Raw genomic sequence first — 24,565 nt, forward strand, 5'->3', positions numbered from 1 at the left:
TATCTTAGTTGGTTTAAGAAACACCATATAATTGCATTTTATTACACAGCTGCAAGCACTGAAGAATATAGTAAGAATTGACACGAGTATGTTAATGCATCTGTAATTAACAGAGCCACAGCATTGAAGGCACTGCTTTTATTGGTGATGACTTGGCCTGTCCTGCACAAGTTAATATTTTGAAGGAGATGAATGAAAGAATCTGATTTTTTGGCTTTAAAACAGAAAATTGGATTTGGAATGAATGTGCTATGGACTAGAGTACACCAATAGAACATCCTCTGTCTGATAGTCAAGAACAGGCAGAGGAGAAGCATATGTATCTCTTTTCCTAACAACATACCTTACACTGAAATACCCACTGGCAATGAAATTCAAGCTTTTTGCTCTCTCTTTGATGTCGTCTTTGGTCTGCCATACTGCTGCATATCATAGCTTTGCTTCTTCTGTTTTAGAAGTCATCCTATGATTATTAACTGTTGTCCTTTGTGGAATTAAAAGTAGATAGAGGGCTGCTTGGCATTGCTTGAGATCAGTGAGGATGTGTCAAATGTGTGGTTCACTTTCCTTCCTCATCTGTTTTGACCTGGCAACTCAGGGTGTGTGGTAAAGGACAGCGTCCTCAGACCCTTAAGGAGGGCAGTGCTTCAGTCCTGCTTCTTTTCTCCCGACTTGTTTTAGAGACTGGAAGAGGGAGCTTCTTTTCTCATCCTGGGTTCATATAAAAATAAGTCATTCTTAAAATAAAATTTATTCTAGTGACTGAGTCTGCTAGTTGATAAAATTGGAAAAAATTATATTTTTACTAGACCATAAATATTTTTTGTTACAGTTTCAGTCAATTCTGATGAATTCAAAGTATCCAAAGTATGAAGAACTTTATTACTGTTTTGAGCAGTTTTTATCGTGTTTGGGGTAAATGTGAAATGAGTCTAGCTTGACTCAGTATTACCAGACCAATACTTGGCAAAGCATGCCAGCATTATTTACTTGCAGTGACAACAAATGAGCGTGTGCAGGCATGCAGTAGTTGCATTTATGAGGGTACAGGAAATGTGAAAGCTGATGAAATATGCCCTCTACTTTGCCAAAATGATCTGCTGCAAGGGCAGCACCGAGCTTCTCCTAAACACTTGGTGCCGCTGACCCAGCAGAGGCACATCTCAGAGTATCTGCCCTTGTACCCTGCAAGTGAGTCCTACAGGGAGGGAGGCAGAGCACGAGCATTGGCACACCAGCCTTCCTCCACTGGTAGCAACAGTATGCCATTTCTGGAAGCCTGGCACATCATGCATGGATTTGGAATTGCTGCTTTGGTTTTCTTTCCTTAAAGACATGGCTGATATGGAAAGATACTTTACCTTAAGGACATTATTCTTTGATGGAAACTGCCTATGCATGCTCAATTTTATCCATAATAGCATGCTGGCTAACACTCACTCTTAGAAATTTGAGCTTTTCCTACATTTATGCAACCTTTATTTTCATTAGTTGATCAAAAATTCATAGCACCCTTTGTTGTTAAGCTGCAAGTCTGCCCTCTCGTCCCTGAAATTTCTAGCTTGGGATTGGGTTTGGATCAGGTTTAGTGGTTTGGGTAGGTCTTTGGCAACTATCCTGGTTCTGGCCCATTAACCCTCACCTCTGCACATAAAGACCAGGCCACACAAGACTCTTGTCTTTTCAGTGGTGGCAAACTGGCCATCACTTACTGCATACAGAGCAGTGGACAAAAGGTACTCCTGTCATACAGTGCAGCCAGGCATCTGGCTTGTTGACTTCGTCCATGCTTATTTCCTTCATCATGCTGAATGCTTTCTTGAAGGGTCAGAAGCTACTTAGTTTTGTCACCTCTGGTCATGAGGGAAGGCACACGTTTGCTCTTTTGAGGGCAGTGCAGATTTAGCTTGAGTGCCTAAAGTTGTTCTGTCACAGATGTTGCTAGGTAGCAGGCCAGAAGATTCCCGGGTTGGTGGTCAAGGCATGCCTTGAAACAAATTTTGATGATGTGCTACATTTTATCTGTCTTCATAGTCAACCTGGAGCTGCTTAAACAGAAGTCAGGCAGTTGCCTATGGTGACCAGGTGCCAATTCATAAGCCATGAAAGCAACAGGTACTACATTGCCAAAGGTCAGGAAGAGTGTGGCTATTCCACTCGTGTCCCCAGTTTTCATGAGGGTGTTTGTCCTTCAGGAGGAGGTCATCATATTATGGGATGCGGGTATGTAGGAATTTTGGTCTTGTATTTTGGTAGTTCTGTGGTGGTGTTTGCTATGATGGTTGTAGAGATACCATCCAGCAGGTTATGTCAGAGTAACCACACCTGTGGGAGCAGAGTTGAGGAGAATGGGGCAATCACAAAGCACGTGTGTAGGCTACTTCTGCTGCCAAGGCAGTCAGGAACAACACTGTAATTAAATGAAGCAAATTGCCTTTTTTTTTTTTTTTTTCATTTTCCCCAGCATTAGTGCTCATGAAAATTAAGTTTCAGCTGCAAGACAGTTTTATTCTGGATTGGCTTTGCTGATGTTTTCTGTGGGATAACTTTGCCTAAGTTGTTCCTAGCTACCCATACAAATGATCTTTTTAGCCACAATGTGTAAGAGTTGTTAGTTCAACGCACTTCTCTTAATGCCAAGGAAATGAGGACAGGCTTCTATGGCTTTATTTCTTCCGCCAAATCTCTAAATCTGTTTATCTTATTTAAACACCTGATTCAAAAAGAATGAGGAGCTTCTATTAAAAAAAAGGCTTATATAAAACCTATATAACTATAACTATAAATTCAGTTAAACTGCTGAAGGTAGAGTTACATTTAGAATTTCCTGACTTCTTAGTAGCAACTGGATTTAAGGATGTATCTGACTGAAAACAGAACTGACATTTTCCTAGTTAATCAACATCTTTCATGTGATGAAACTATTTCTTATTTTGTCTATAAAGCATTCCTTGAATGTATTAGTGGCAAATAGAAAGACACTAAGCTTTCTTATACGTCATTATAATCCACTCCAAGCAGATAACAGTAATATTTCGGGTGGGAGAAGAGGGGGGGGTTGATCCATTATTTTTTTCAGTTGCAACTTTCTAACATGTAGAATGTGTTTTCTGAAATTGAAGTCATGAGGAGATGTCTGTTACTTCTGAGACAAATCTGAATAATACTGACCCAGTGATTGTAGGGTTATAGAAACTGGAGGTGGAAGGGAACCTGGAAGATTTGCTCATCCATTCCTTTCACCCAGAGCTACTTTAGTTATGCTGTCTCTTGCTTGTCTGTTTTAAGGTGTTTATCTAAGTGTTCCATAGAGAGGGATCCTCCCAGCTTCCCTTGACAGTCAGTTTTCTAATTGTAATCAGATTGAAATTAGATAAGTAATTAAATTATTAGATAGGTACTTTAATAGGCTTTAGATTACTCATCCCAATTACAGATCAATTTGCAGAAAATGAATTTTTTATAAATCTGCCGTATTTTGGTCATGACTTTTTGGCATGTGGGTTTTTTGTATGTTATATTTCTACCAGTAAAATCACAGTCTTTTACATTAAAAACTGTATTTTGCTATGGTTCTAAACCTATAAACATTCTATATTCAGGTCCCACAGATCAGTGTTGCCACTTGTATTTCTGCCAAAAATTCCCAGAAGCATTCTAATTTTATCAAAATAGAGTGGCTGTCCGGAGGTTTCCCTCATGAGCAGTGTGAGGGGGGGAGATTATTCTGAACTCTAAGCCTCGTATTCTATGTCATATGAATGTGTTGGGTTTCATCTTTATTAATTCATCGGGGAATAAAGAAAACTAGATCTAATAAGATATTTCTATAATTGCTTCTTTTGGGATGTGATTTCTGAAAATTCTTAACAAGCTGAAGAGCCAAGAAATTTATTTAGAAATAAGCTATTTAAAAATTACTGCAAAATTCAGAGAGAGAAAAAAAAAAAAGTAATCTATTGAAGGCTGCTAAATACTCAGGTGCCCTCTCAGGCTTAAGAATTCCCTCACCCGGAGGTTGCAAGGGTATTGTGAAGAAGTATTACTGTGTGTTTCTCCTGTCCTTATGCTTTTCCCTGTATATCCAGCACTGGCTAAAGTAGCTTTTTTATTACTATTGCTCTTTAATTTTAGCTGAGATTAAATCTCAGGGAAGGGAAAGAATGTTCTTACTGCATTAATATGCTAAGGTCTTTGCAACTGGTTCATTTTTAACACAAGCAGCACTAGAATATAATGGTATTACTGATTGAAGGGTAAGAGAGGAGTGAAGTAGTGTTCAAGAGCTGCTATGGTGCTGTGCTCTGCATGCAGTGTGCTGTTAAAGTAGGTATATTTTTTTTCTGTGAAACTAATACATCAGCCTGGTTCAGTGGCAATGGCTGCAATTCTTAGTGAGTTCTAAAGGTGCTCATCAGAGATATTTGATGAAATTTTACTTGTCCTGTGCTTCATCCTTGAAAACAATTGTCACAAATGCACGTACTGCCTGAAAGCAATGGCAGGAATAAAGTGTGGTTGTGAAGGGATATCTTTCTCTTATGAAAGTCTAGTAGAGAAATGTGATCACATTTTTCTGTAAGTTAAATATGTCCATGCATTTGCAACCCTGTGAGCCATTTTTCCTCTTCATGTTCTGGCACAAATTTCCATTTTGATTCCATAAATGATTTGGTTTCATGTTGCAGGTCATAAAATCTTTTTAGCATTTTACCCTGACTAAGACACCTTACTTCAGAAAAGTGAATAAATGTTCCCATAATTGGCATCCATACTTTAAAAAAAGGCTGCTGGAAATGGTGGCAATTCAGTCCTTTGAACTTTATGAAATTCACAGCTTTGATGACAATTTGCAAACATTACCAGTTTTTAAAGTAAATGTTCTTGATTTACACTGCAGTGATAATTCACTGGATGTTTTCCCAGCCATCACTGAAGTGCCACAGGTACACACACAGGTAGTTAAGTTGAATTATTATTATCAGCAACCACTGTGTTTTACTCACCAAGACCACAAATGCATGTGATGTGTCATGCACACAGGTTTTGATTTGACTGTGTGTGTGTGGCAGGTGCAAGAGGGAGAATCAGTGCTGCGCTGTGCCCTCCCTCCCACTGCATTCCATTCGTGTAGTCCACTCTTGAGCTACTCACAATCAACTCATGAAAAATATCACTAAAAATCATGTAATAAGGCTTAAAAGTTTACCATCTTGTGAGGTTGCATTACTAGCTGTCCAGGATCATGTGCTGCCTGCAGGCTGTGGGGTCTAGCATGTAAATATTTCTCTATGTGGTAAATTTTCTGCTGCTTTCTGAGAACGCTCAGAGATTAAACACTTCCAGTGCTTTTCAACCCAGCAAAAAATTTTGCTCTCTTTCTGTTGCCACACTGTGACCTGGCTAGGCCAGGCTGTTGGTGACTGCCTACCAAGGGCTGTGACCTCCTGTCACATTTTAATTTTGGAGAACAGTAATTTCCTAGCCTCAGGTGCTGGGCTAAAGTCATTACTCTCTGTGAGCTTACAGAGCACCTGACGTGAGATGGCTGGTGGCAGAGGCTGTTGGTAGTCCAAGGTTTGGGAAATGGTAGGGCAGCTGGAGCTGTTTGGGGTTCTGGGGCAGTTGTTCCTGGGAGACTGGTGGGATCTGTGTGCATGTTCTATTCTGCTGGAGAAGCCCTTGGAGTCTCCCTAATATAAATCGCGTGTTTGTCTTCACCCATGCCGTTATCCTCATCAGTGAGATTGCCAGCTGTTTAGTGAATTCAGTTGCAGAGCTCTTGGGATGGGCATTCTGTGGTTGCCAAGCTGTGCAGAGGACTCTTAATTTATGCTGATAGTTTTATTTTTCCAGTATGTTGAACTGATGCCTTCTCAGTACTTCTGCAGGAACAAGAGTAGAAACTAAACATACAGTTCATTACTTTGCTTATAGACTGTTCAAAATTCTTAGAAAGTTGGATATAACTTATGTCTAATAGATCAGTTTTTCTGGTCCATTAAAGCTAAAATAGCCTAAACATCAATCAGAGGCAGCTGGTGGTGGTGAGTTATTCTTCCAGTTCTGGAGAAGTCTGTGCTGGCAGAAAGCTGCACAGCTTACTTCACCTAATCTTGTGCTTCAGAGAGGAAAAAAGGGCCATTTCTTAGATGAGGAAGGGAAAAGAGTGCTTATTTTGATGAATGGTCCTTCAGAGTGCTAGCTTGGGTTTACAACAGTGTAATTCTGAATAATTGTATCAGTACCATCTGATTCTGTCTCATTCTTGCTCCTGGGAGTGGCATGTATATTTTATAATTTCCTTTTTACATTTGTTTAGCTCCTGTGAGGGTTCTTTAAATTAGTTGATTGAGGTGATTGTTGTGATACAGCACTTTATCTTAAATCTCTCTTTTTTTTTTTTTTTCAAAGACTTGTTCATGAGTATTAAAAAACAAGTGTTATTCAGAGTTCTGTTTTTTCCAACCTAATTGTAGGCATGTCCAAAGTAAAAGGAGGACCAGAGGCGGTAACACTGGTCTGTTCCTTATGATCACCTCACAGACAGGGACAAAGACAAAGCAGAGAAGTGTCCTCAACACTGTCTTCAACACTGATGACAGGCTGTAGCACTTTTGAATCCCCGAGCTGGAGAGCTGTGAATGCAGTAACAGTAGATTTCCAACCATCCCTGAACTTGTGCAGAATTTGTGGCTCCAGTTGGATGTGTATAGGTCTGGGACACAGTGGGATTCATCCCAGGGTATCAGAGAGCTGACTGATGTCACTGTGGGACATCTCTCAATTATTTTTCAACAGCCTTGGCAATCTGTAGAGGTCCTAGTCAACTGGAAGCTAGCAAACATTGTTCCTGTTTTCAGGAAAGGCAAGAAAGAATACCCTGCTCAAAACAGCCCTGTCAGTCTCACATCAGTGCCTGACAGAATTATGGTGAGTTATTGTAGAACACCCAAAAGACAATGCAGTCATTGGTTACAGCTAACACAGATGCACAGGGATAAACTCTGTGGTCTTAGTTTCTTTTTACAACAAGGCTGCCCATCTGGTTGACCAAGGGAAGCCAGCTGACGTAATCTTTTTAGATTCCAGCAAAACTTTGGATACTGTTTCTCCCAGTATTTTTCTGGACAAGATGTCCACCATACAGCTAGACAAAAATATAACGCCATGGGTGGGTGGACAAAAAGTTTCTGAAGCAGGAGGGAGCTTTCAAAAAGGGGATCAAGTTGAATATTTCTGAACTGATCCACTAAGCCTGGAATCATTGTGTTAACTCCTAACCATGGAAGATCAGCATCTAGCCTGGGAGGTTCCTTCCTCCCCTTCAGGGCAGTAGCAGCCACCAGCTCCACCCCTTACTTTTCCAGCCTTTATTGAATATCCCATCTGTGGTGATTGCTTGTAGAACCACACACTTGACAAGATAACAACATTAAATTGTGTTCCCCTTCCCACTCATTCTGTCCCTGATTCACCTCGTGCTGATGGCCATCATCAGTGCAAGAGCAGGGAGCATCCAGGACATGAGTACCATCCCCAGGGGCCTGCCAGCCTTCCGAGAGATGGGGAGCTGTGCACATTACTGGTGAAGAAAATGGTCCTCCTGACTCCAGCACAGTGGGGGAATTTTCTTCCTTTGCACAGGTTGTGCAGGGAACAGAAAACACCCATAATTCAGAGGCCCTAGGGATGAGTGGCAACATGGTTAATGTCTGGAGCCCGCTCTTTCGCAGGAAGACAACTAAATACATGTTTAGCCTCCACATTGCAAATGGTAAGGCCAGAATTAAACAAAGCACAGGCTTCTTTTTTTAAAAAAAAAACTGTGTACAGGGGTGTGGTCCTATGAACAAAGTGATATGTGGCATCTTCCACGATATAAAGTAGCACCCTAATGCCACAAATGATCCATTCCCTGCTTGGAGGTACCATGCTTGTGTACTTGCTGGCTCATGGGTGGAGTTAAGGAGCATGTGAAAGTCTTTATTTTTTTTCTAGCGAAGCTCATCATGTTTAAAAATTCACAAGAAGTAAATCACCTGAACATCAGGCACGTCTATCTACTGATTCAGACACATTGCACTGAGTTAATTTCTAATGTAGCCATAGCTTCACTAGCACCAAGATCACTCAACAGTAAGAAAAGGGGTAGCAGATATTTTACTAGCAAGATGCAGGACAACAAAGCAACCAACAGCAGCTCCCTGTGAGAGATGGTAGTGCTGATAGAGCTGCTCTTCTGTGGCTCTAAAAACCAAAATATGCTGACTTCTGGGACTTCTCTAGCAACTTTGCTCAGACTGCTCGTGGTTTCTGTGCCATGCAGGCAGCCTTAGTCTGCATGACTTGAGAGAAGACATTTAAGGTGAGGTACCTGACTCTCCAGATCACATCTTTCCTGATGGTATGGTTTCTCTGGTTAGTCATGTTAGCTGGATCAGGCTGCATCAGTAGGATTACAAATATTGGTACAAAAAGTCAAATACATGAAATATAATTTTTCTTTCACATCAGTATTTTATGGAGGCATTTGATTATAGAGATGACTTGGAAGTGTAGTTATGCAAGGAGGATGCTAGAGGCAAATAGGATTTGTGTGAGGTTTTTATCTAATCTCTTCTTCCAAGATGATTCTGGGCAAATAACTTCTTTGTTTCTAAGTTCCCCAGCTGTTCACAACAGGGATCAGAAAATTTCCTATCCTGTGAGAGCAACTAGGCAAAGTGCAAGAGGAAGAAAACTGCTGTTCCCCTTCTGAATATTACCAAAGGGGCACTGACTTTTTTTATATCTAAGGAGCTCTCCAGATTGAGAGATTTTTAACTGATTTATTCACATGTGGTTCCTAATGAACACAGATGGGGATGAGGATGAGGAATCTGTTAGTTTCCAAGCCTCCTGCTGAGGACAGATTGATAAAGGCAACAGGAAGCATTTCCTTATGGATGGAGCAACAGTATCCCTCACATGAGGTCGCAAGGACAGTAGAGGCAAGCTGCTGGAATAAATGATTTTGCATTAGGATAGAAATCTGTGCAAAATTGCACCTTGGAATCCCTTTCAGACCTATCTTCCCCAAGAATGTAGTGCCATTTAAATATGTTAACCTCTTGCTGACATAGAAGCCACGTAACAATTTCTTATTCTTCTGGATAAGAAAGTAGGATTTATTTAATGATGCTGTTGTGTATTGATTGTATGGTATTTTAGCATTTATCAAAACTCACAGTGTCTAACATCTGCCCCCCCCAAACAACGAATATTAATAACCATAATCAATCTGAAGCTATTGATAGGCTATAGGGCTCTGGAGAGCTCTTTGTTTTGGTGAAATATTCAGGAATATATGTTAAAATGAATTCCAGGAACTTTCCAGAAAATGAGCCATCCTAATTATAAACAATTCTGTTTTAAAAAGCGTTTACATAACCTTGAAGATTCTGAACAGTTTGCCTTTAAAAATTAGCTAAAAAATCAGTCTGTGTGTCTTTCTTTATAAAGTAAAATTGCATATGAATGTGAAATGATTGAAAAAAGTTGCAGCATATTTGTGGATAATGACAGTGTCAAAATTTAGTGCTTTTCTCAACTGAAATCTGCAGGAGTTCATCAATTACCTGCTTTAGCTTTGGATCTGGTAGTTATTCTCAAAGTCATATTCACTTACAAGCATGCTGACATGTGACACTGATGTTAGGAACACCCCTAATAACCAAGGAGCTGAAAGGATGGTTACTGAAATATAAATAAAATGCTTAAATGGTACTCCTCCAAATGTCCAACAGCTCCGTTTTTTTTTTTGGAGAAGATCTAATAAATAAACTGGTGAGGATTTGGGAACTGTTTCACAATTTGACTTAAACATAATGACATAATGCCTGGCATTCTTTTTAGAGACTGTTCTTTTACCATGTCTTGTTAGAACATAAAATTATGCCTATTATAGGTAAAATTTTAAAGAGACACCTATTGTGCTCCAAATAAATCTGGGACTTAAAATCTGTACATCCAGGGTTGCTGTGAGAAACTGTATCAGAAGCTTTGCTGAAATCTAAAAAGATTACATCAACTTTGGTGAAGCAGATGGGTAACTTTGACATAAAGTTTGGCAATACAACTCTCTGAACTGCCTTTTAAGACCAAATAAAGAACATTTTGAAAGCAGCTCTGTCTCCTGCTGTTTTCCTCTGATGTGAGCTGGAAGGAAAACTCAGGTGGACACCCAGGAAGAGCTACATGACAGGGAACCTGCTCAATCCTGCAAATCTTGTCCTTGCCAAACAAGTTCCTTTCACATATATGTGATTTTCTTTGCTTCCTTGGCAATAGTAAGTCAGCTGGAAAAGTGCCTTATGTTTTGGTGGCTAAACCAAGAGGGACCCAATGCAATTGAATTTAGGCAACTGAATCATGCCCTAACTGTCCATCAGCTTGAATCCAAAGAACCAAGCTACCGCTCTGTACGTTTCAATTGGTGCCTCATATGTTCTATATGTATTCTTTTGCTGTCCTCATCTATGGAATGACCACTGTGCTGTTTTCTATCACGTTACTGATAATCTAAGCATACATTTTAAATCAAGCACCGTGAGGCATTTTGCTATCTGTACCGTACCGAGGCATTTTCTGAGCTGCATCTTTCTTCCATGAACTACCAGAGCTGTCTGCCATGGGACTTTGTTCCTCCTTTGATGGACTGTCAGTCACTAAATTCTGCTTCTTAATGTAGCATCTAATTGCTTATTTGTTGTTTTGTATGTTTCCTTATGACTTCGGTTACACAACTGTAGTGATTAGTGCTTATGTTCCTGAGGCTTGCATAGCAGTGCTTTAGCACTGCACAAGGAGATGAAAAAATCCTACAACAGAGCAGGCATTGCACTCCGAGGATTTCTAGCTTTATCTCCTCAAGTTGCATAGAGCTTTGCTACGGGAGTGTCTCCACAAATGAGGTCAGGACTAATTCATTATAATTGTTCTGAGTGAATTTCACAGAAGAAATGGAGAAAAATGTTCATTTATAAGATTATGTGGCCTTCTCTGCACTAGGGAACATGGGAACTTCTCAGTAATGAACACTTATTACTGCCATGATCAGCTGTAATGTTTGCATGATGAACAAAAATGCCTTGTGTTTGATTTGGCTGCCTTCAGTATTTCTGTATTCTTGACTGCATTTTTGTAAAATATTGGAGCGACTTTGACAAAATTTATCAGAACTTACGCTAAAAATGAACTTCAGCCTGCTAACTTCTGTTTCCAGATGTTTCCTCTAATTTGCCTTATTATCACCCATTAAGAAGGTTGTTCTTCCATTGAAGTGATTTCCTGCAGGTGCCAGCGCTGCATGGAAAGCACAGTTCTCATGGCTCCAGCTGCTGCTGCTGGGGCAGAGCTGGGGAGCACACACCAGTTATGAGCCCCAGCTCCAGACATTCTACCTAACCTGAGCCCTGCCATTTCTCTCCTGAAAAAGCCTCTGTATTTTCATGGGCTCTTTTCCAGCATCTGTAGTGTCAACAGTGGGTTTCACCTTCAGCAGCAGCAGCAGTGCTGCCATTTGTACTGATCTGACCCACACCTGCCAGGAGCTCTCAAAACCTGGAAGTGCTCTGGCTCTGTTTCCTCTTCCACCTGCTAAACCCTACCTAGATCTGGCAGTGCCACACTCGTTTCTGGGGTTTGGCTCGGGCATCTGTGATGTTTATGAAGGTGTTGTTATACTGTGGGCAGGAAAACACAGGAAAAATCCCTTTCCTTGGAGCAAAGCATTTCCTTGAGTTTTAGTATTATAGGATATTTTTCGTAACAGTATCACACAGCAGCTGGTTCCCATGGAAACCAAGAAAGGCCTTGCCACACACAGGAGAGAAGGTGGATGTTGGGCTGGCCTGGCAGTGGGCTGCCTGGAGCAGCGCAAGATGTCCTTGTGGATGGGCTAGCCCAGGGCACTGCCACTTTCAAAAGACAGCTCCAAAACTGCTGGATTGTGGAAGCTGAAAGCCAGTGGGTCACCCTTCTACTCTCCCTGGTTGGTTTGTCATGGCCACTTCAGCATTTTTAGAACAGATAACCGAAGCTACCCTGACCTACAGTGCAACCAAGTGAGGCTTCTCAGAAGAGTGCAGAGATGAGAGGCCCACCAAAGCCATCTGTCATCCTGTTTTTAAACCTCTTACTGTGTGTGGAAGCCATAAGACTATTGAAGGGCAGAGGAGCTTAAAAAAAACAACTACAGAGGTGAGAGCATCCTCCAAGGCCTGGGAATCCTCCCCCAGAGCAGGCTGCCTTGGCTGACTGGCAGGAGTTTGGGTGTGTGGCAGGTCTTGCTGATTTCTTTTTTTTAATCTAGGAACAAGAATTGGAAGAAACACAGAAACATACTCACACAAATCAGACTCCTCTTTTATGAGTCTTATCTTCCAATGCCATCCAGAACAGAGAAACTGAAAATGCAGTTGCTGACAGAGAATTTTGTTAGACCAGTATCTGGTTTGCTACTAGCATAAAGCTAAAAGGACAGTGAAACAAGATAACAGAACAGCTTTGCAGCCATTACGAACAGTAGACACTGTTTTGCATTTCAGGAACAGTTTTTGGCAGTGCTTTATTGTTGCATTTTGTTGAGCACTATATGGACTTTCATTTCCACTTACTACAAAGCCCTAAATCATACCTATGTAACAGTAACTGCGTGTAGTGGGAATGCTCAGTCACAGCTTGAACCACTGATTGAGCACCTGATGGGAACGCAGGGCCAACCCAGGGGAACTCAGGAGCATGCAATGCATCTGAGTGACTGGAAGGGGTGGAGCCAGAATCCACCTCATCCCATACCTCATTTAAGGGTTGACAGTGGAGGCTAGGGTATCTTGCTGGAGATCCCTGAGGCCTTCCAAAGGTACGTGGATTCTTTTCTTTGTTTCTGTGCCCACGGCTCTTGCACTTGAGCAGGTCCTCACTTGCTACAGCCTAGGACTTTGTTACTCTGCCATCATTGTTGTGTTTTCCATTGCATTACAGTGGGTACAGTAGCTATGCAGCCTGTTTCCTCCTGGTTCTCATTCAGTGTCTTTACTGTGCTTTTTATGTCTCTTCAACATAAGAACATCAGTGACTTTTACATTTGAGCTGGCTATGCTATCATCAGCTCTTGCTAGTCCTTACTCAAATAATACTGCTTAACACATGTGAATTAATTTGTTGAAAAAGAGGAAAAATTCCAGTACTCTCGAAGCCCTCGCTTTCAGGATCCTGTAACTGTAGTAATGAATAAGTTGAAATATAGAAGAAAAATAAACTCAGCTGCAGCTATTTAAATGTTCAGCAGCTCCTTCCAGGCAAAGAACAACAAGCTATTGTGTACTCGTGCTAGTAAAGTTGGGAGGAGGCAGTGTTTCCCACAGGCAAATTGGGAATGGGAAAAGCAGAACAAAACCCATAAGCTTCAGAATCCCAGGCAGGAAATGCAAGTCATTTTCTGTTTGAGATGATTTGTTTTGTCATTAGGTGGTTTTAATTGGGCTTTATTCTTATTCTGGGAGGAAAGCCCTGTTTTGCTTGAGCAAACACTAAGGACCATTCAGACCTGGGAAACAGGATAGAAGCAGCCTAACCCACATTCACCATCACCCTGGAGCAAAGCACTTACTGGGAACAGTCTTCTGCTCCTGACCCTCCCTGCTGGGGGTTGATCACGTTTAGCTGTAGCCTAATAGGCTTTGCCCATGCCCCAGCTCAGCAGGTAGGTACCTGACACACATTTAGCCTATATATACCTTTTGGGTACCGAATGCTGCCTTAAAGTGGATAAGCACTCTTGGCCATTGGATGTCACAGGTGTGTTTTCTGGACCAACAGCGTACAACAACTTCTCACTCATCTACATTTTCAAAATTTCTGCTTTTAAGAGATGACAGAAGTGAAATCTTGAAGAGTGTAGAGCGGAAAATCCCCAGGCAGAAGAGATCTTTCTATTTGCATTATTAGTTTTAAGAGAAGTACTCTGTCTCCTTTGTCAAATCTTGTTTCAGTAAGCTCCTCGCACCTCTGCAGCTCTCACGGTCATTCAGGTCCAGTTGGACAAAGTAACGCACCTATACTTCAGCAGCTTCTCTACCAGCTCCTATCCCAGCCACTCCTCTTCAGCAGCATACGTGGAGATGCCATGCTTAGCTCACAAAGCATAGCTAAACACAGAGCCCAGGTTCCTTGCTGGCTGTCAGTGATCTGTCACTAACAGCTGAGCCCCTTGGGGCATTACCTAGTACTTGTTTAGTCTGCTGCAAAGCCAAGACTACAGATCTGGGTTTTGGAGCACATCAGCATGACATGTAATACCTGCAATATAACCCAAGTGTACTCCAAGTGGCTGCATGCCCACAGGTATTGGTTGGCATGCAGAATACGAGAACTTTCAGAAACTAGCCTTTTAAAAACTAACAGCTTTTAATTAATTATGCTTCAATCAAACCAAACTGCCCAAATGAGAATATAGCCTATATACAGCTGAAGTAACTACAGCAAAGCTACCCACCTTTCACGTAAGGCATCATTTGAAAGAAATGTCAGTTCACACAGCACTGATAAACACAGGCTACAGGTACCGGGAGAATAAGAAAAGCACAGTCAACTGTCTTTTTTATAAAAGTATTTTTAATAAACAGATGGATTTAAGATGCTAGACAACTTGTTGCCATGTACAAGGTAACAAAAGTCAAAATTCTTTGAATTTTATACAAATACTATGTAGTACAGTAAACTTGAATACAAGTTTACAAAACAAAATGCATCAGTGATTATTCAGCTTGTAACCAACTTCCAACAGTGAAAATTACTATGTATCAATAGTGATCAGAATTGCATTGCAAATTTTAGAAGTAATGCAAGTATATTTTTACCAAGCCACTCTGAAGTATCTGGTGCACGCTGACAGTACATTGGATTTTTTTGGCTTGCTGAACAGAAAATGGCATTTAAATAAAATGACAGAGTTAAGGAATACACTACGTATCAAAAGTATTACCTTACAGAAAACTAAACGAGAATGAGAAAGTAAACAGAGCAGAACCCTGAAGTAGCAAATTATTTTTCTACCCGTTTTGATGGAAAAGACTCCACAGGTGTCCAGCTTTCTCACAGCATTTTGGAGTGTTCTAGTCCTAGCACAGTGTGGTCATTAGTAGACTAAAGTAATCCCTGCTTGGCAGTAATGCTGGTGAAAGGTAACTTGCTCTATTGCTAACAAATCGGAGTAACCGCTGGCAGGGTGACTTCTTGCGGGCATCCAGCGGAGGCCAAGTTCACAGCACGTGACTGAAGTTACAGTACCACTTGCTTTGATGAAATACCCAACAGCTTCAGGGTTCAGGTGTCAGTTTCCTCACAGGACTTACAAATGGATGTATTTAAACAAAAAGTGGAGACAGTATTTTCATCTGTACAGCTACCGATAAAATGAACAATTGTTACAAACTTTCCAGTCTGCTTTATAAAAAATATTCTTAGTTTTACTTCTAAACAAAAACTGTGCTGTGATCTGTCACTTTCTTGCATTGTACATACTGTAGTTGTGTTAATGAAGGTGTAGAGACTTGAGACCTAGAGCTCTGGATATCTTAGAAGCCTAAAAAGCTGGTTTTGGTACAGAAGAGTTAGGTAGCAATGAAAATTTATTCTATTTATTTTTCCTAAAACCTAGGAAGAGCTACAGTACATTGCTAGATCAGTGGCCTCAACCCTGAGCTGAAATAAAGGACCTGCCTTGGCCAAGAGAGTCACGTTACTACTACAGCTGCACAGGAGAGACGGAACGACCTACCTATGGTCTGTCACCTTAGCTGTGAGTAGTGCAATATTTCATTCTGTAATGCTTGAGAGCTGACTGGAGACCACCATGTTCATTTTCACACCAGGAAAAAATAAACTGAAAAACCCACCTCCAATTCAGAGATTCAAGTGAAAAACAAAACGAGTCAGTATGTGCAACTTCTGGAGACCAAAGAAATATCGTGGTAGACTTGTCAGTCTTAAGCATTTCCCACTTGGCAGAAGAGATTATTAAAACACGTACCAAAGCACAGATAACAAGACTTCTACAACTATCCCGCTCTTCTGAAAAAAGAATGGCTCTTGATTTTTCCCTCAATATTGAATATTAGCTTATCTTTCTGTCACTACGATGCATCACAGAAGATGAGTGAAAGCTTCAAGACTGTCTTCCAAAGGATTCAGCCCAACTGCCAGAAGAAAAACAACTCGCTTTTTTCAACCATTAGTTGAGTTGGCCATCATGCAAATTCTTACTAGAACATAACCTACTGTACCTTCCTGAAGGGTTCATGGCACTGACTACCCATGGCCTGGAGAATACACAGCATTAAGCATTCTTGCCTCCTAAGATTTTTTTTTTCCCTTTTGAACAACAGAAACAGAGTCAGTATTACCCTTGATGAAAAAACTAAACTGAGCAACAGATCAAAAATAAAGCTTGTAGAAATCCTTTATGCTTCTAGTAATGCACACTTCTTGGAGAGCTCATCAGTTTATAGATGTTGTTTAGTTACAGTTTAAGGCAGCGAGTCTTACAACATACACAAGCTCACCTCCCTCATATTTGTGCTACTGTACCCTTATGCACACAACAGAACCTCACTAATTCACACTAATGACTGGAAGAACCATTAATTCTCTTGGTAAGTGAACAAGAATAAGGCATTCCATTATATATTCTGATCACTAATTATAATTTAGCTCTAATTATAATCTACCAGCAAACATACTTCTGTGTTTTAGAAAATAGCATCTCTTACCTTCAGACATAATTACGTGTGCAGATTAGCAGGTTCTGCTGTGTAAACACGCAGGTGCATAAGCAATTTTCAGGTTTTTCTTCATTACATCTGACAGGAAAGTTAATGCCACAGATAGAAACTGTGGGAAAATAAATTAAGATTTCTCTATAATTTGTGCAGATATGCACAACCAGGTGGTAATATATCAGTTAAAAAAAAAAAACAAAAACAAAACCCACTGATGTTTACAAACTTAAATGAAGCAAAAATCAGCAGCAGGAAGCAAGGCCATTCCCCAACCATAAATGGCTTGTATTATGCTATTCAAACTACATGAATAATAATAAAAATTAAAAAAAAATAATACAAGTACTAACTTTGTATATACAAGTTTTAAATCAAGTAACACAAACAGTGAAAAAACTGTTGATGTTTTTAAGAGGCGATAATCATAAATCTAAATTCTGGTTGAAGTAGACTGTAAATATGGACAGAAGATACTATGCAAACTGCATGGCTGAATTTAAAAGAAAAAACAAAATGTGAGGGATCAATGTGCAGTGTAATGAGATAGAAATTTCACTTCGTATGTGCAAAAATCCTCAACTTCATGAATGTAGAGGTCATACTTCAATAACAGATCTTACACAAAAATCAGTCTCCCTACATCCTGGAATCTACCTGTTTACATCAGCCACTTTGAACGTACGGTACCCTGTTCACATGGATAGCATTCAGCAGTTTCTAGCATTTCTCAGAAATTTAAGTTTCACCTGCCTTAAATCTTGAAAACAAAGGGGAGAGTTCATAGCCAGGGCATCATACCACTGCCTTCGAGTTACGCCAGTAAAACTCACATTCTCTCTTCTTCCATGGTGGCAGGAGTCCTTATAGGACTTGTAAACAGCAGTACACAATACTGTAAACAAATAATTTAAGTTCTACTTTATACAAGATGTTAACTCAGGTCTAGCAAACAGGTGAAAATGAAAAGGGTGGCTTCACATAAAATCCTTCCCTTTTCTCCCAGCAATTCTTTTCGCTACTTAAATAATCCTGAGCTGAAACAGGGGCTGATGAGAGCCATTTTTGCATATAAAAACAATGTTCTGGAGTCAGCTCTCACGTTCTGTCAGAAAGTCAATTGCTGGAGAGATTAAACTGAAGTATTTCAAACCATTTAGTACTTTGGAGGAGGACTTATAATTTGGTGTGGCGTCCAGTTCTAGACCCGGATGCTGAGCTTGCCAAGGAAGCAGATGCTGCTGCATCCTCAGCTTCCTCCAGCTCATCCTGTAGCTCCTGGCTGACACTGGACTGGAGGGCTGCAGGAGTCAGCCATTCCTTCGGCAGACAGCTCTGGAGAAATGGTATACAAGAGCTGAAGTAGGCGAGACGATTCACCCATCGTGGAATCTCTTTTCCACACAGAATCTAGAAGAAAAGGGGAAAAGAAAGAATTCATATTCTGGACAGAGCAGTCATGGATGTTAGTCACACTGCAGCAGCTTTTGCTGATTCTTCACAGTAATTATCTCTGTATCACAAAACACAAGTTAGCTGCAGGAAGACAATTTCCACCAAAAGTAAAAGCAGTGTCCCAATTTGCAGACAGTTTTTTCCACTGCAAGTTTGACATGTGGTTATACTCTATTTTTTATTTTAAAAAAATAATCATTACTGCTGTTAGAGTTCTAATAAGCCCAACCACCTCATTTTGTGAATAATTTCCTTAAAAGGCAAATAAATGAGTTAAGGTATTTTTCATATTCACAAATAATTCCTCAGAAACAGCAGCTGAAGGAGAGCGCTCACAATGACAAAAAAACACCCAGAAATGAAGCAAAAAGACAGTGTCAGTGCTACAGTTATGTGGAGTTATGCATGTGACTGGGGAAATTTTTATGGCTTCAAGCTCAGAGAGGGTAGATGTAGGTTAGATATAAGGAAAATTTTTTTTTACAGAGAGCGTGGTGAGGCATGGTACAGGTTGCCCAGAGATGTGACTGACACCCCATCCCTGGAGACTTTCAAGGCAATGCTGGATCAGGCCCTGTGCAACCTGATCTAGCTGTGCATGTCTCTGTTCATTGCAGGGGTGATGGACTAGAAGGCCCTCAGAGGTCTCTTCCAACTCTAAGGATTCTATGATTTACTGTGATGGCCTCTGATAACTCTGGACAAGAGATCAGTGTCTTACAGCACACAGACTGTAAGTTCACTACAACAAGAGTGGCTATACAATGCAAAGCTGCTTTCAACTCCTCAAAGAATACATACAAGTTGCATTAAATGGTCATTTTTACTGCACATCAGTCATTATACGTTTTTGTTGACACTACTGAAGAAGTGACCTATTTTACTTAACTGCATCTGGTATTACTTACCCCAGTGCAAATCTGGAATAAATCACAGCTAGCAAGAGCATTACTCTGTTGTAACTGAAGAGCATTTTACTTGAAATTATATCCTTAGTTTTTAGCCAGCTTGAACACTAAATAGGATGAGTTAAAACAGAAACAACATGAGCATGAGTTCATGAGCGCAGGAAATGCCTGGCTATATTGGCCAGGTTTCATGCCAACTGCAGCTTCATCAGTATGTCACCAGACTTATTCCTACTAGCTTTGCACACAAATCATCTCAAAATGTTCCAGCACCACTGGAAATCAGACATGACGGCATACTCATTGTATAGCCTGTGCTTTGTCAAGACTGAATATTCTGAATAAAAAGCAGCTGAGTTTTATGGAAGTTTCTCATGGAAAACACAGCCAGTCCTTGTTGGGAAAACTTCAGTGAGCATTAGAATAAATTCTGATGAGCACAGGTTAGCAACTACTAGTAAAAACACAACTGTCTTTCCCTTCATTGTCCTGGGTTACCTGTTCCTGACTTTTTGTTTTTCCTGTGTCTGTGCAAGCATGTAAGTGATCAGGCATTTGTTTGTGCTGGCAAACTGGAAAGGTTAAAGCAAAGGTGAGAGGGAAATGCCAAGCCCATTCAATTCCTCAGTCAGATATTCTGCATGACCACACAGGTATCTACCAGGACACAGGCAATGGCAGAGGGACAACTTGACAAAAGCCCCTCAAACAGAAGCTGAATATCATCTGTGAAACTTCAATGCCTCTGTTATTCTTTAGCAAGTACTTGAATGCAAGGGCACTGTGTAATGGAAATTACATCTGGTTCTGTCTCCCACACTTGTCTCTGAAGTGTCTGTAAAGATTTTGGAACCCTGTTACTACTTGCTTTACTGGGTCTCTCAATTAGGAGCACTACCTTCTGGAACACAAGCTGCATGTAACAACATTCAGCATTTTTGGCAGCACAGGCTTGCATTTTTCTCCCAAGAACACACACACAAAATATCTGAAGAAATGGTAACATTTACACAAGGTAACAGAGATAAGAGGCTGGAAATTATGCCAAACAACCCAAAGGACAGGAAGGAGATGATGCTCTGTAGCCACCTGGGACACACCTTTCTATAGACCCCAGTGTTTGTTTACCTCAGATAAAGCTGAAGAAAAGTGATTGCAGTTTTTGTGCATTAGGTGATAAGCATTTCCTTTGAATTCTTTTCCAAGCTCTTCTACTATTTTTTCTATATCATCTTCCATGAAGTCAGTGCTGCCTAGAACCACAGCCTCTCTAGAAAGAGAAACAGAGATTAGGATGATCAGGCGTTCATGAAATAGGTGGGTAACTGTTTTCACATTGCTCAAAATACACCCCTTTGTGGGTGGTAAGATCTTTCTGCCCACCCAGAAGGACAGATTTTTTTCTATTCCATTTTACAGCACTATTTTCATCTTATATGAGATTCCTTCCTTGCTAAGTGTACACCTGTACACTTATTTTTCAAAACAAAGAAAACAGTCTTTTCTCAGTCAGAAATTCTGAAGTGTCATTTAACATATCTATCCATGCAACAAACTGTTTTTTTAACCTATTTTCTCAAAAACAAGAAGAGAGATTTTTCTTACTTGAATTTAAATGTCTCTCCTAGCTCGGAAGCATTTCCTGGAGAAATTTCAAATATTCCAGAAAAAGGGTATGGATGACCACCATAGGCAAATTCTGAAAAAGAAAACTCAGATTCAACAAAAATGATATGAAGTAAAAGTAAGAAAAGCAGACCTCTCTGACTGGTGGATCAACTGCAGGGATCTTCCAGTCAATGAGAACTTCACAAGGATCTAAAGCTAGACATCAGATGCCACATTTACACTTGGAGAACAAAAGCAAGGAGCTGGCAATTAATTGTTTTGTTGATTAGTAGTCGACCTCAGCAAAAACTGACAAGAAACTTCCTATATCAGCAGATTTAATTAATAAGCATGTAGTTGTTTTCATTGTAGAAGTGAAGATTTAAAAGTTAAATTGTAAATTCTACCTATGTGTTTTACATGTGTTGATCTCCAGAAATCCTCTTACATATTTTTAGATTAGAGATTTGAAGTACTGCATCCTCAAAGGTCTGATGACGTGCTACAGCTGTATGTGCAGCAACTAGTATTAGCCTAATACATTTCTGAATCTCTTGCTAAGCAACAGTTAACCATCCCAAGCTCTTTTCTAACAGAAAAATAAACCCGTGCATGGATCTGCAGTCAGCACATGACATCTGCTGGTGTTAAGTCCTTAGAATTCATGGAGGTATCACAGTATGCTTCAACTTCCTTCTGTGTCTGTAAGATAACACAATGTGCCACTCCCAAGGTAATAATAAAAAGCTTTAAGTATGACTTCATACTTCCTTTCCTAAAAACTTGCACTAAACCATCCATGTCTAGCATGCAGTTCTGTGGATAATCTTTTTTTTTTTTTTACAACAGGTAAAGAAATAATGTGTGAGGTACTTTGAAAAATGCAAGTCATTGTTCCAGCAGGGGAATGATCTCTAACATGAGAAAGAAAGCTGTCATGACCTGAACAGGAAGTGGAGGCACATGCATCTAGCACAGCACAAGCGTGTTCAAGACACAACACTATTACAAATCAGGTCTTTCTGGTTTGAATTAAATGACATTTTAATAATTTTTTAACAATAAGCATTATATTTCATCAATTCACCATTGCAAACCCAACGGCAGTATTACTGCTCTGGCCACTGAAACACCTCCAGCATAAGATACTTGGCACAGCATTGGCATTGCATCACATGCCACCACTTTTGCTGCTCCCACTCACCTCCAAACAGTAAAAAACAAAACAAAACAAAACAAAACAACCCTTGAGGCTTATTTACTTTTAAACAGACTACTTATAGCAATACCTTCACCTCCCAGGCTGGTTTTCCCAGAAGGTGTGAAGACCTCAGATCCAAGCCTATGCTACAACACACTCATAAACACCCTTTTTGGCAGCAGCAGGAACTGAAAGAGGCCCAAAACAGCTCAGGAAGCTGCATCCCACAGTACAACCCATTTAGCAAATTCAGACTGTGCTGCTCTATTTATCTGAGGTCTATCTTTTTTAAATAAACAGCAGGCACAATCTACCTTTTAAATAAACTCTACAGTCTCTACAGTTAAAAATTAACTCCTTGCACAAGTGCTGGCAGAATACAGATGAAACGATCTCATTTCATTTATATGAAGCATACAGCTGATGTTTCAAAACCTGAGCTACATACTGCTATTTCTAGGGGAAGAGCCTGTAGACTCTTATGTAGTTGCACATACAGCTTTACACAAGAATGCAGGATGATTCCAAATTACTGACACCCACGTGTTCTTTTTTTCCAGAGAACTCTGAAAGGAAACTGATAAACAGGTTTCAGGAACCAGACTTCCCTCACTACCTGACATGCATTTGTTTGTTTTAGTAACACTGCTAGCACAAAAGGCAGGTTATGTACGTACCTCGGCCATACACCTCTATACCCGAATGGAATACTCCAATTCCAAGGGAAGAAGTATACTCATTCATCCAATACTAAAAGGAAAGAAGAACAGAAAACACTCCAGTTAGTTTCCAATACAGATTTGTCCTCAGATAGCAGACTGACAGATAGTCATCGCTCTATATCAAAAGCATGAAAGTCAACCAAATAAAACTGCAAAATCTTTTCTTTAACTGGAACAGTGTATGCCATTAACTATACATGGTCAGTTAATTCCATTAGGTTTTACTCCGTGTCTTAGTGCTGCTAGTCACTGTCTGTCAACCAAGGAGCCCATATCTGGGAGAAATCCACTTTTTAATTATTTTTGATCTTTGACCAAGTTAAAATTTTAAAGTTTTCCCCTAACAGAGTACATACTTGAATCAACTGCAATGATATTGCATGAGCAAAATTGTTTTTGTTGCTTTTTTTTTTTTTTTTTTTTTTTAGAAAGGACATCAAGATGTAGGACCAGATTATCACAACTCAAGAGGTATTTAAGATGGAATGAAATTAGCTTATATTTTGCCTTTGAATATTAGATTGCTGGACCATATGTATGGGAGCTGCCGAGTCACAGCCTGAACCACTGATTGAGCATGTGGGGAAAGGACCTGGTCAGCCCTGGCAGCACAGGTGAAGGCAATTCACGTGTGTGACTGGAAGGGGTGGAGCCTGGCTGCACCTCTCTTAGACCTCATTTAAGGGCTGACTGCCACTGGGGAAGGATCTCTGGTTGGAAATCCCTTCCTTGTGGAGTTTCCCTTGCAAGCCTAGATCTTCAGAGATGGCTGAGCTTTTTTTTCCCTTTTGTAACACCTTTCTACGGCACGGGTCCTTTTGTCATCGCACCTCTTGTATGACCATTCCACCACACTGATCCTTCTGATTGTTAGAGCATACAACAACCTGAACTGCCATTTGGCTCCTGATATATCTGACTCCATTTATCAGATGTCCTTTGCATACCTCCAGTATGTTTCTAATCTATCCCTGCTGATCACTTCTATGATGAGAAACATAGCTGTACTTTAGCACTGTTGCCACTCACCTCCTGAAAAGGGGGGAAAAAAAGAAAAGAAAAACCCTTTCCTCAGTGCTTTCTGTTTTCTTTTTTGAAAGTAGCAGTGCTGAGTGCCTGTCAGCTAACAATTACCCTCAGCACCATCAAGACGCACAAAGTTTGGAAAAAAGAAACCCTCAAAATGACTGGCTTTCCTCTGCTACGTCACAACTTTATTTTTCAAATTGCTCCTCAGAGAGTGATATTATGAATCTCCAAGAAAGGCTCAAGAAAAATAAAGACTCTCAGGTGCGTCCTTAAAGCTTAAATAGACTAGGAAGAGAAACCCCTCACCAAAACCCATCAATCTTTCTTTATCCCATCAATTTCTCCCTCAGAATCTTCCCTCCCACCTCATTCACTCCCAATGCACACAGCTGTGGGGCTGCAGGGCAGGCTGCAAGGAGGCAGCTCAGAGGGGACATGGACGGGGGGAGTACCTTCAGCAAGTTATTCATTTAGTAAATGGGAAGAAAAAGAAAAAAGCTATCTTACTCACACAAACTGTTGACATAATATGTGCTTTCTGATAAGAAGTCACTATTAAAACAGCATAACTGATAATAAAAATGTAAAAGGGGACAGGTGTCACGCTGTCAAGTGTGCTATCTGGAGTTAGTACATAATTACAGACATTTTAGTTGGCCTGGCATTTAATGAACATTTCTGAAAGCCATTTTTCTCCCAGTAAGAATGATCCACTACACTTTGGAGTGAGATGCCACTCATGAAATCAAAGTTAAATGGCAAAAAGAATAGTTCAGGCCAATAATGTTACAATCAGAAATAGATGTATGTGGCTTCTAGAGT

The 24,565-nt window shown here is 40.3% G+C and overlaps 2 protein-coding genes across 18 annotated transcripts in view; one reads left to right on the top strand and one right to left on the bottom strand.

The window, feature by feature from the left end:
* HNRNPU (heterogeneous nuclear ribonucleoprotein U) overlaps positions 1-15,961 on the top strand; it is a 44,603-nt gene extending 28,642 nt beyond the window's left edge. For 6 of the 7 annotated variants that reach the window (XM_031592859.2, XM_090135329.1, XM_090135328.1 and 3 more), the window contains one exon: positions 15,704-15,844. The gene's annotated coding sequence lies outside the window, so the exon portion shown is untranslated. Of the gene's footprint in view, positions 1-15,703; positions 15,845-15,917 lie in introns of those variants that run through there. The other variant, XM_090135331.1, reaches the window with a different exon arrangement.
* Positions 14,286-24,565, bottom strand: part of DESI2 (desumoylating isopeptidase 2) — a 41,284-nt gene continuing 31,004 nt past the window's right edge. For 9 of the 11 annotated variants that reach the window (XM_090135333.1, XM_090135335.1, XM_090135332.1 and 6 more), the window contains 4 exons: positions 22,670-22,742; positions 20,789-20,882; positions 20,312-20,453; positions 16,050-18,230 (listed from right to left, as the gene is read on the bottom strand). In XM_090135333.1, the coding sequence (XP_089991459.1) occupies positions 17,997-18,230; positions 20,312-20,453; positions 20,789-20,882; positions 22,670-22,742 (543 nt within the window). In that variant the 3' untranslated portion in view covers positions 16,050-17,996. Of the gene's footprint in view, positions 15,449-16,049; positions 18,231-19,183; positions 19,291-20,311; positions 20,454-20,788; positions 20,883-22,669; positions 22,743-24,565 lie in introns of those variants that run through there. The other 2 variants (XR_016464167.1, XM_090135336.1) reach the window with 2 other exon arrangements.

The sequence above is a fragment of the Phasianus colchicus genome, chromosome 2 (assembly GCF_987193195.1).
Source record: "Phasianus colchicus chromosome 2, bPhaCol1.hap1.1, whole genome shotgun sequence".
Lineage (NCBI taxonomy): Eukaryota > Metazoa > Chordata > Aves > Galliformes > Phasianidae > Phasianus > Phasianus colchicus.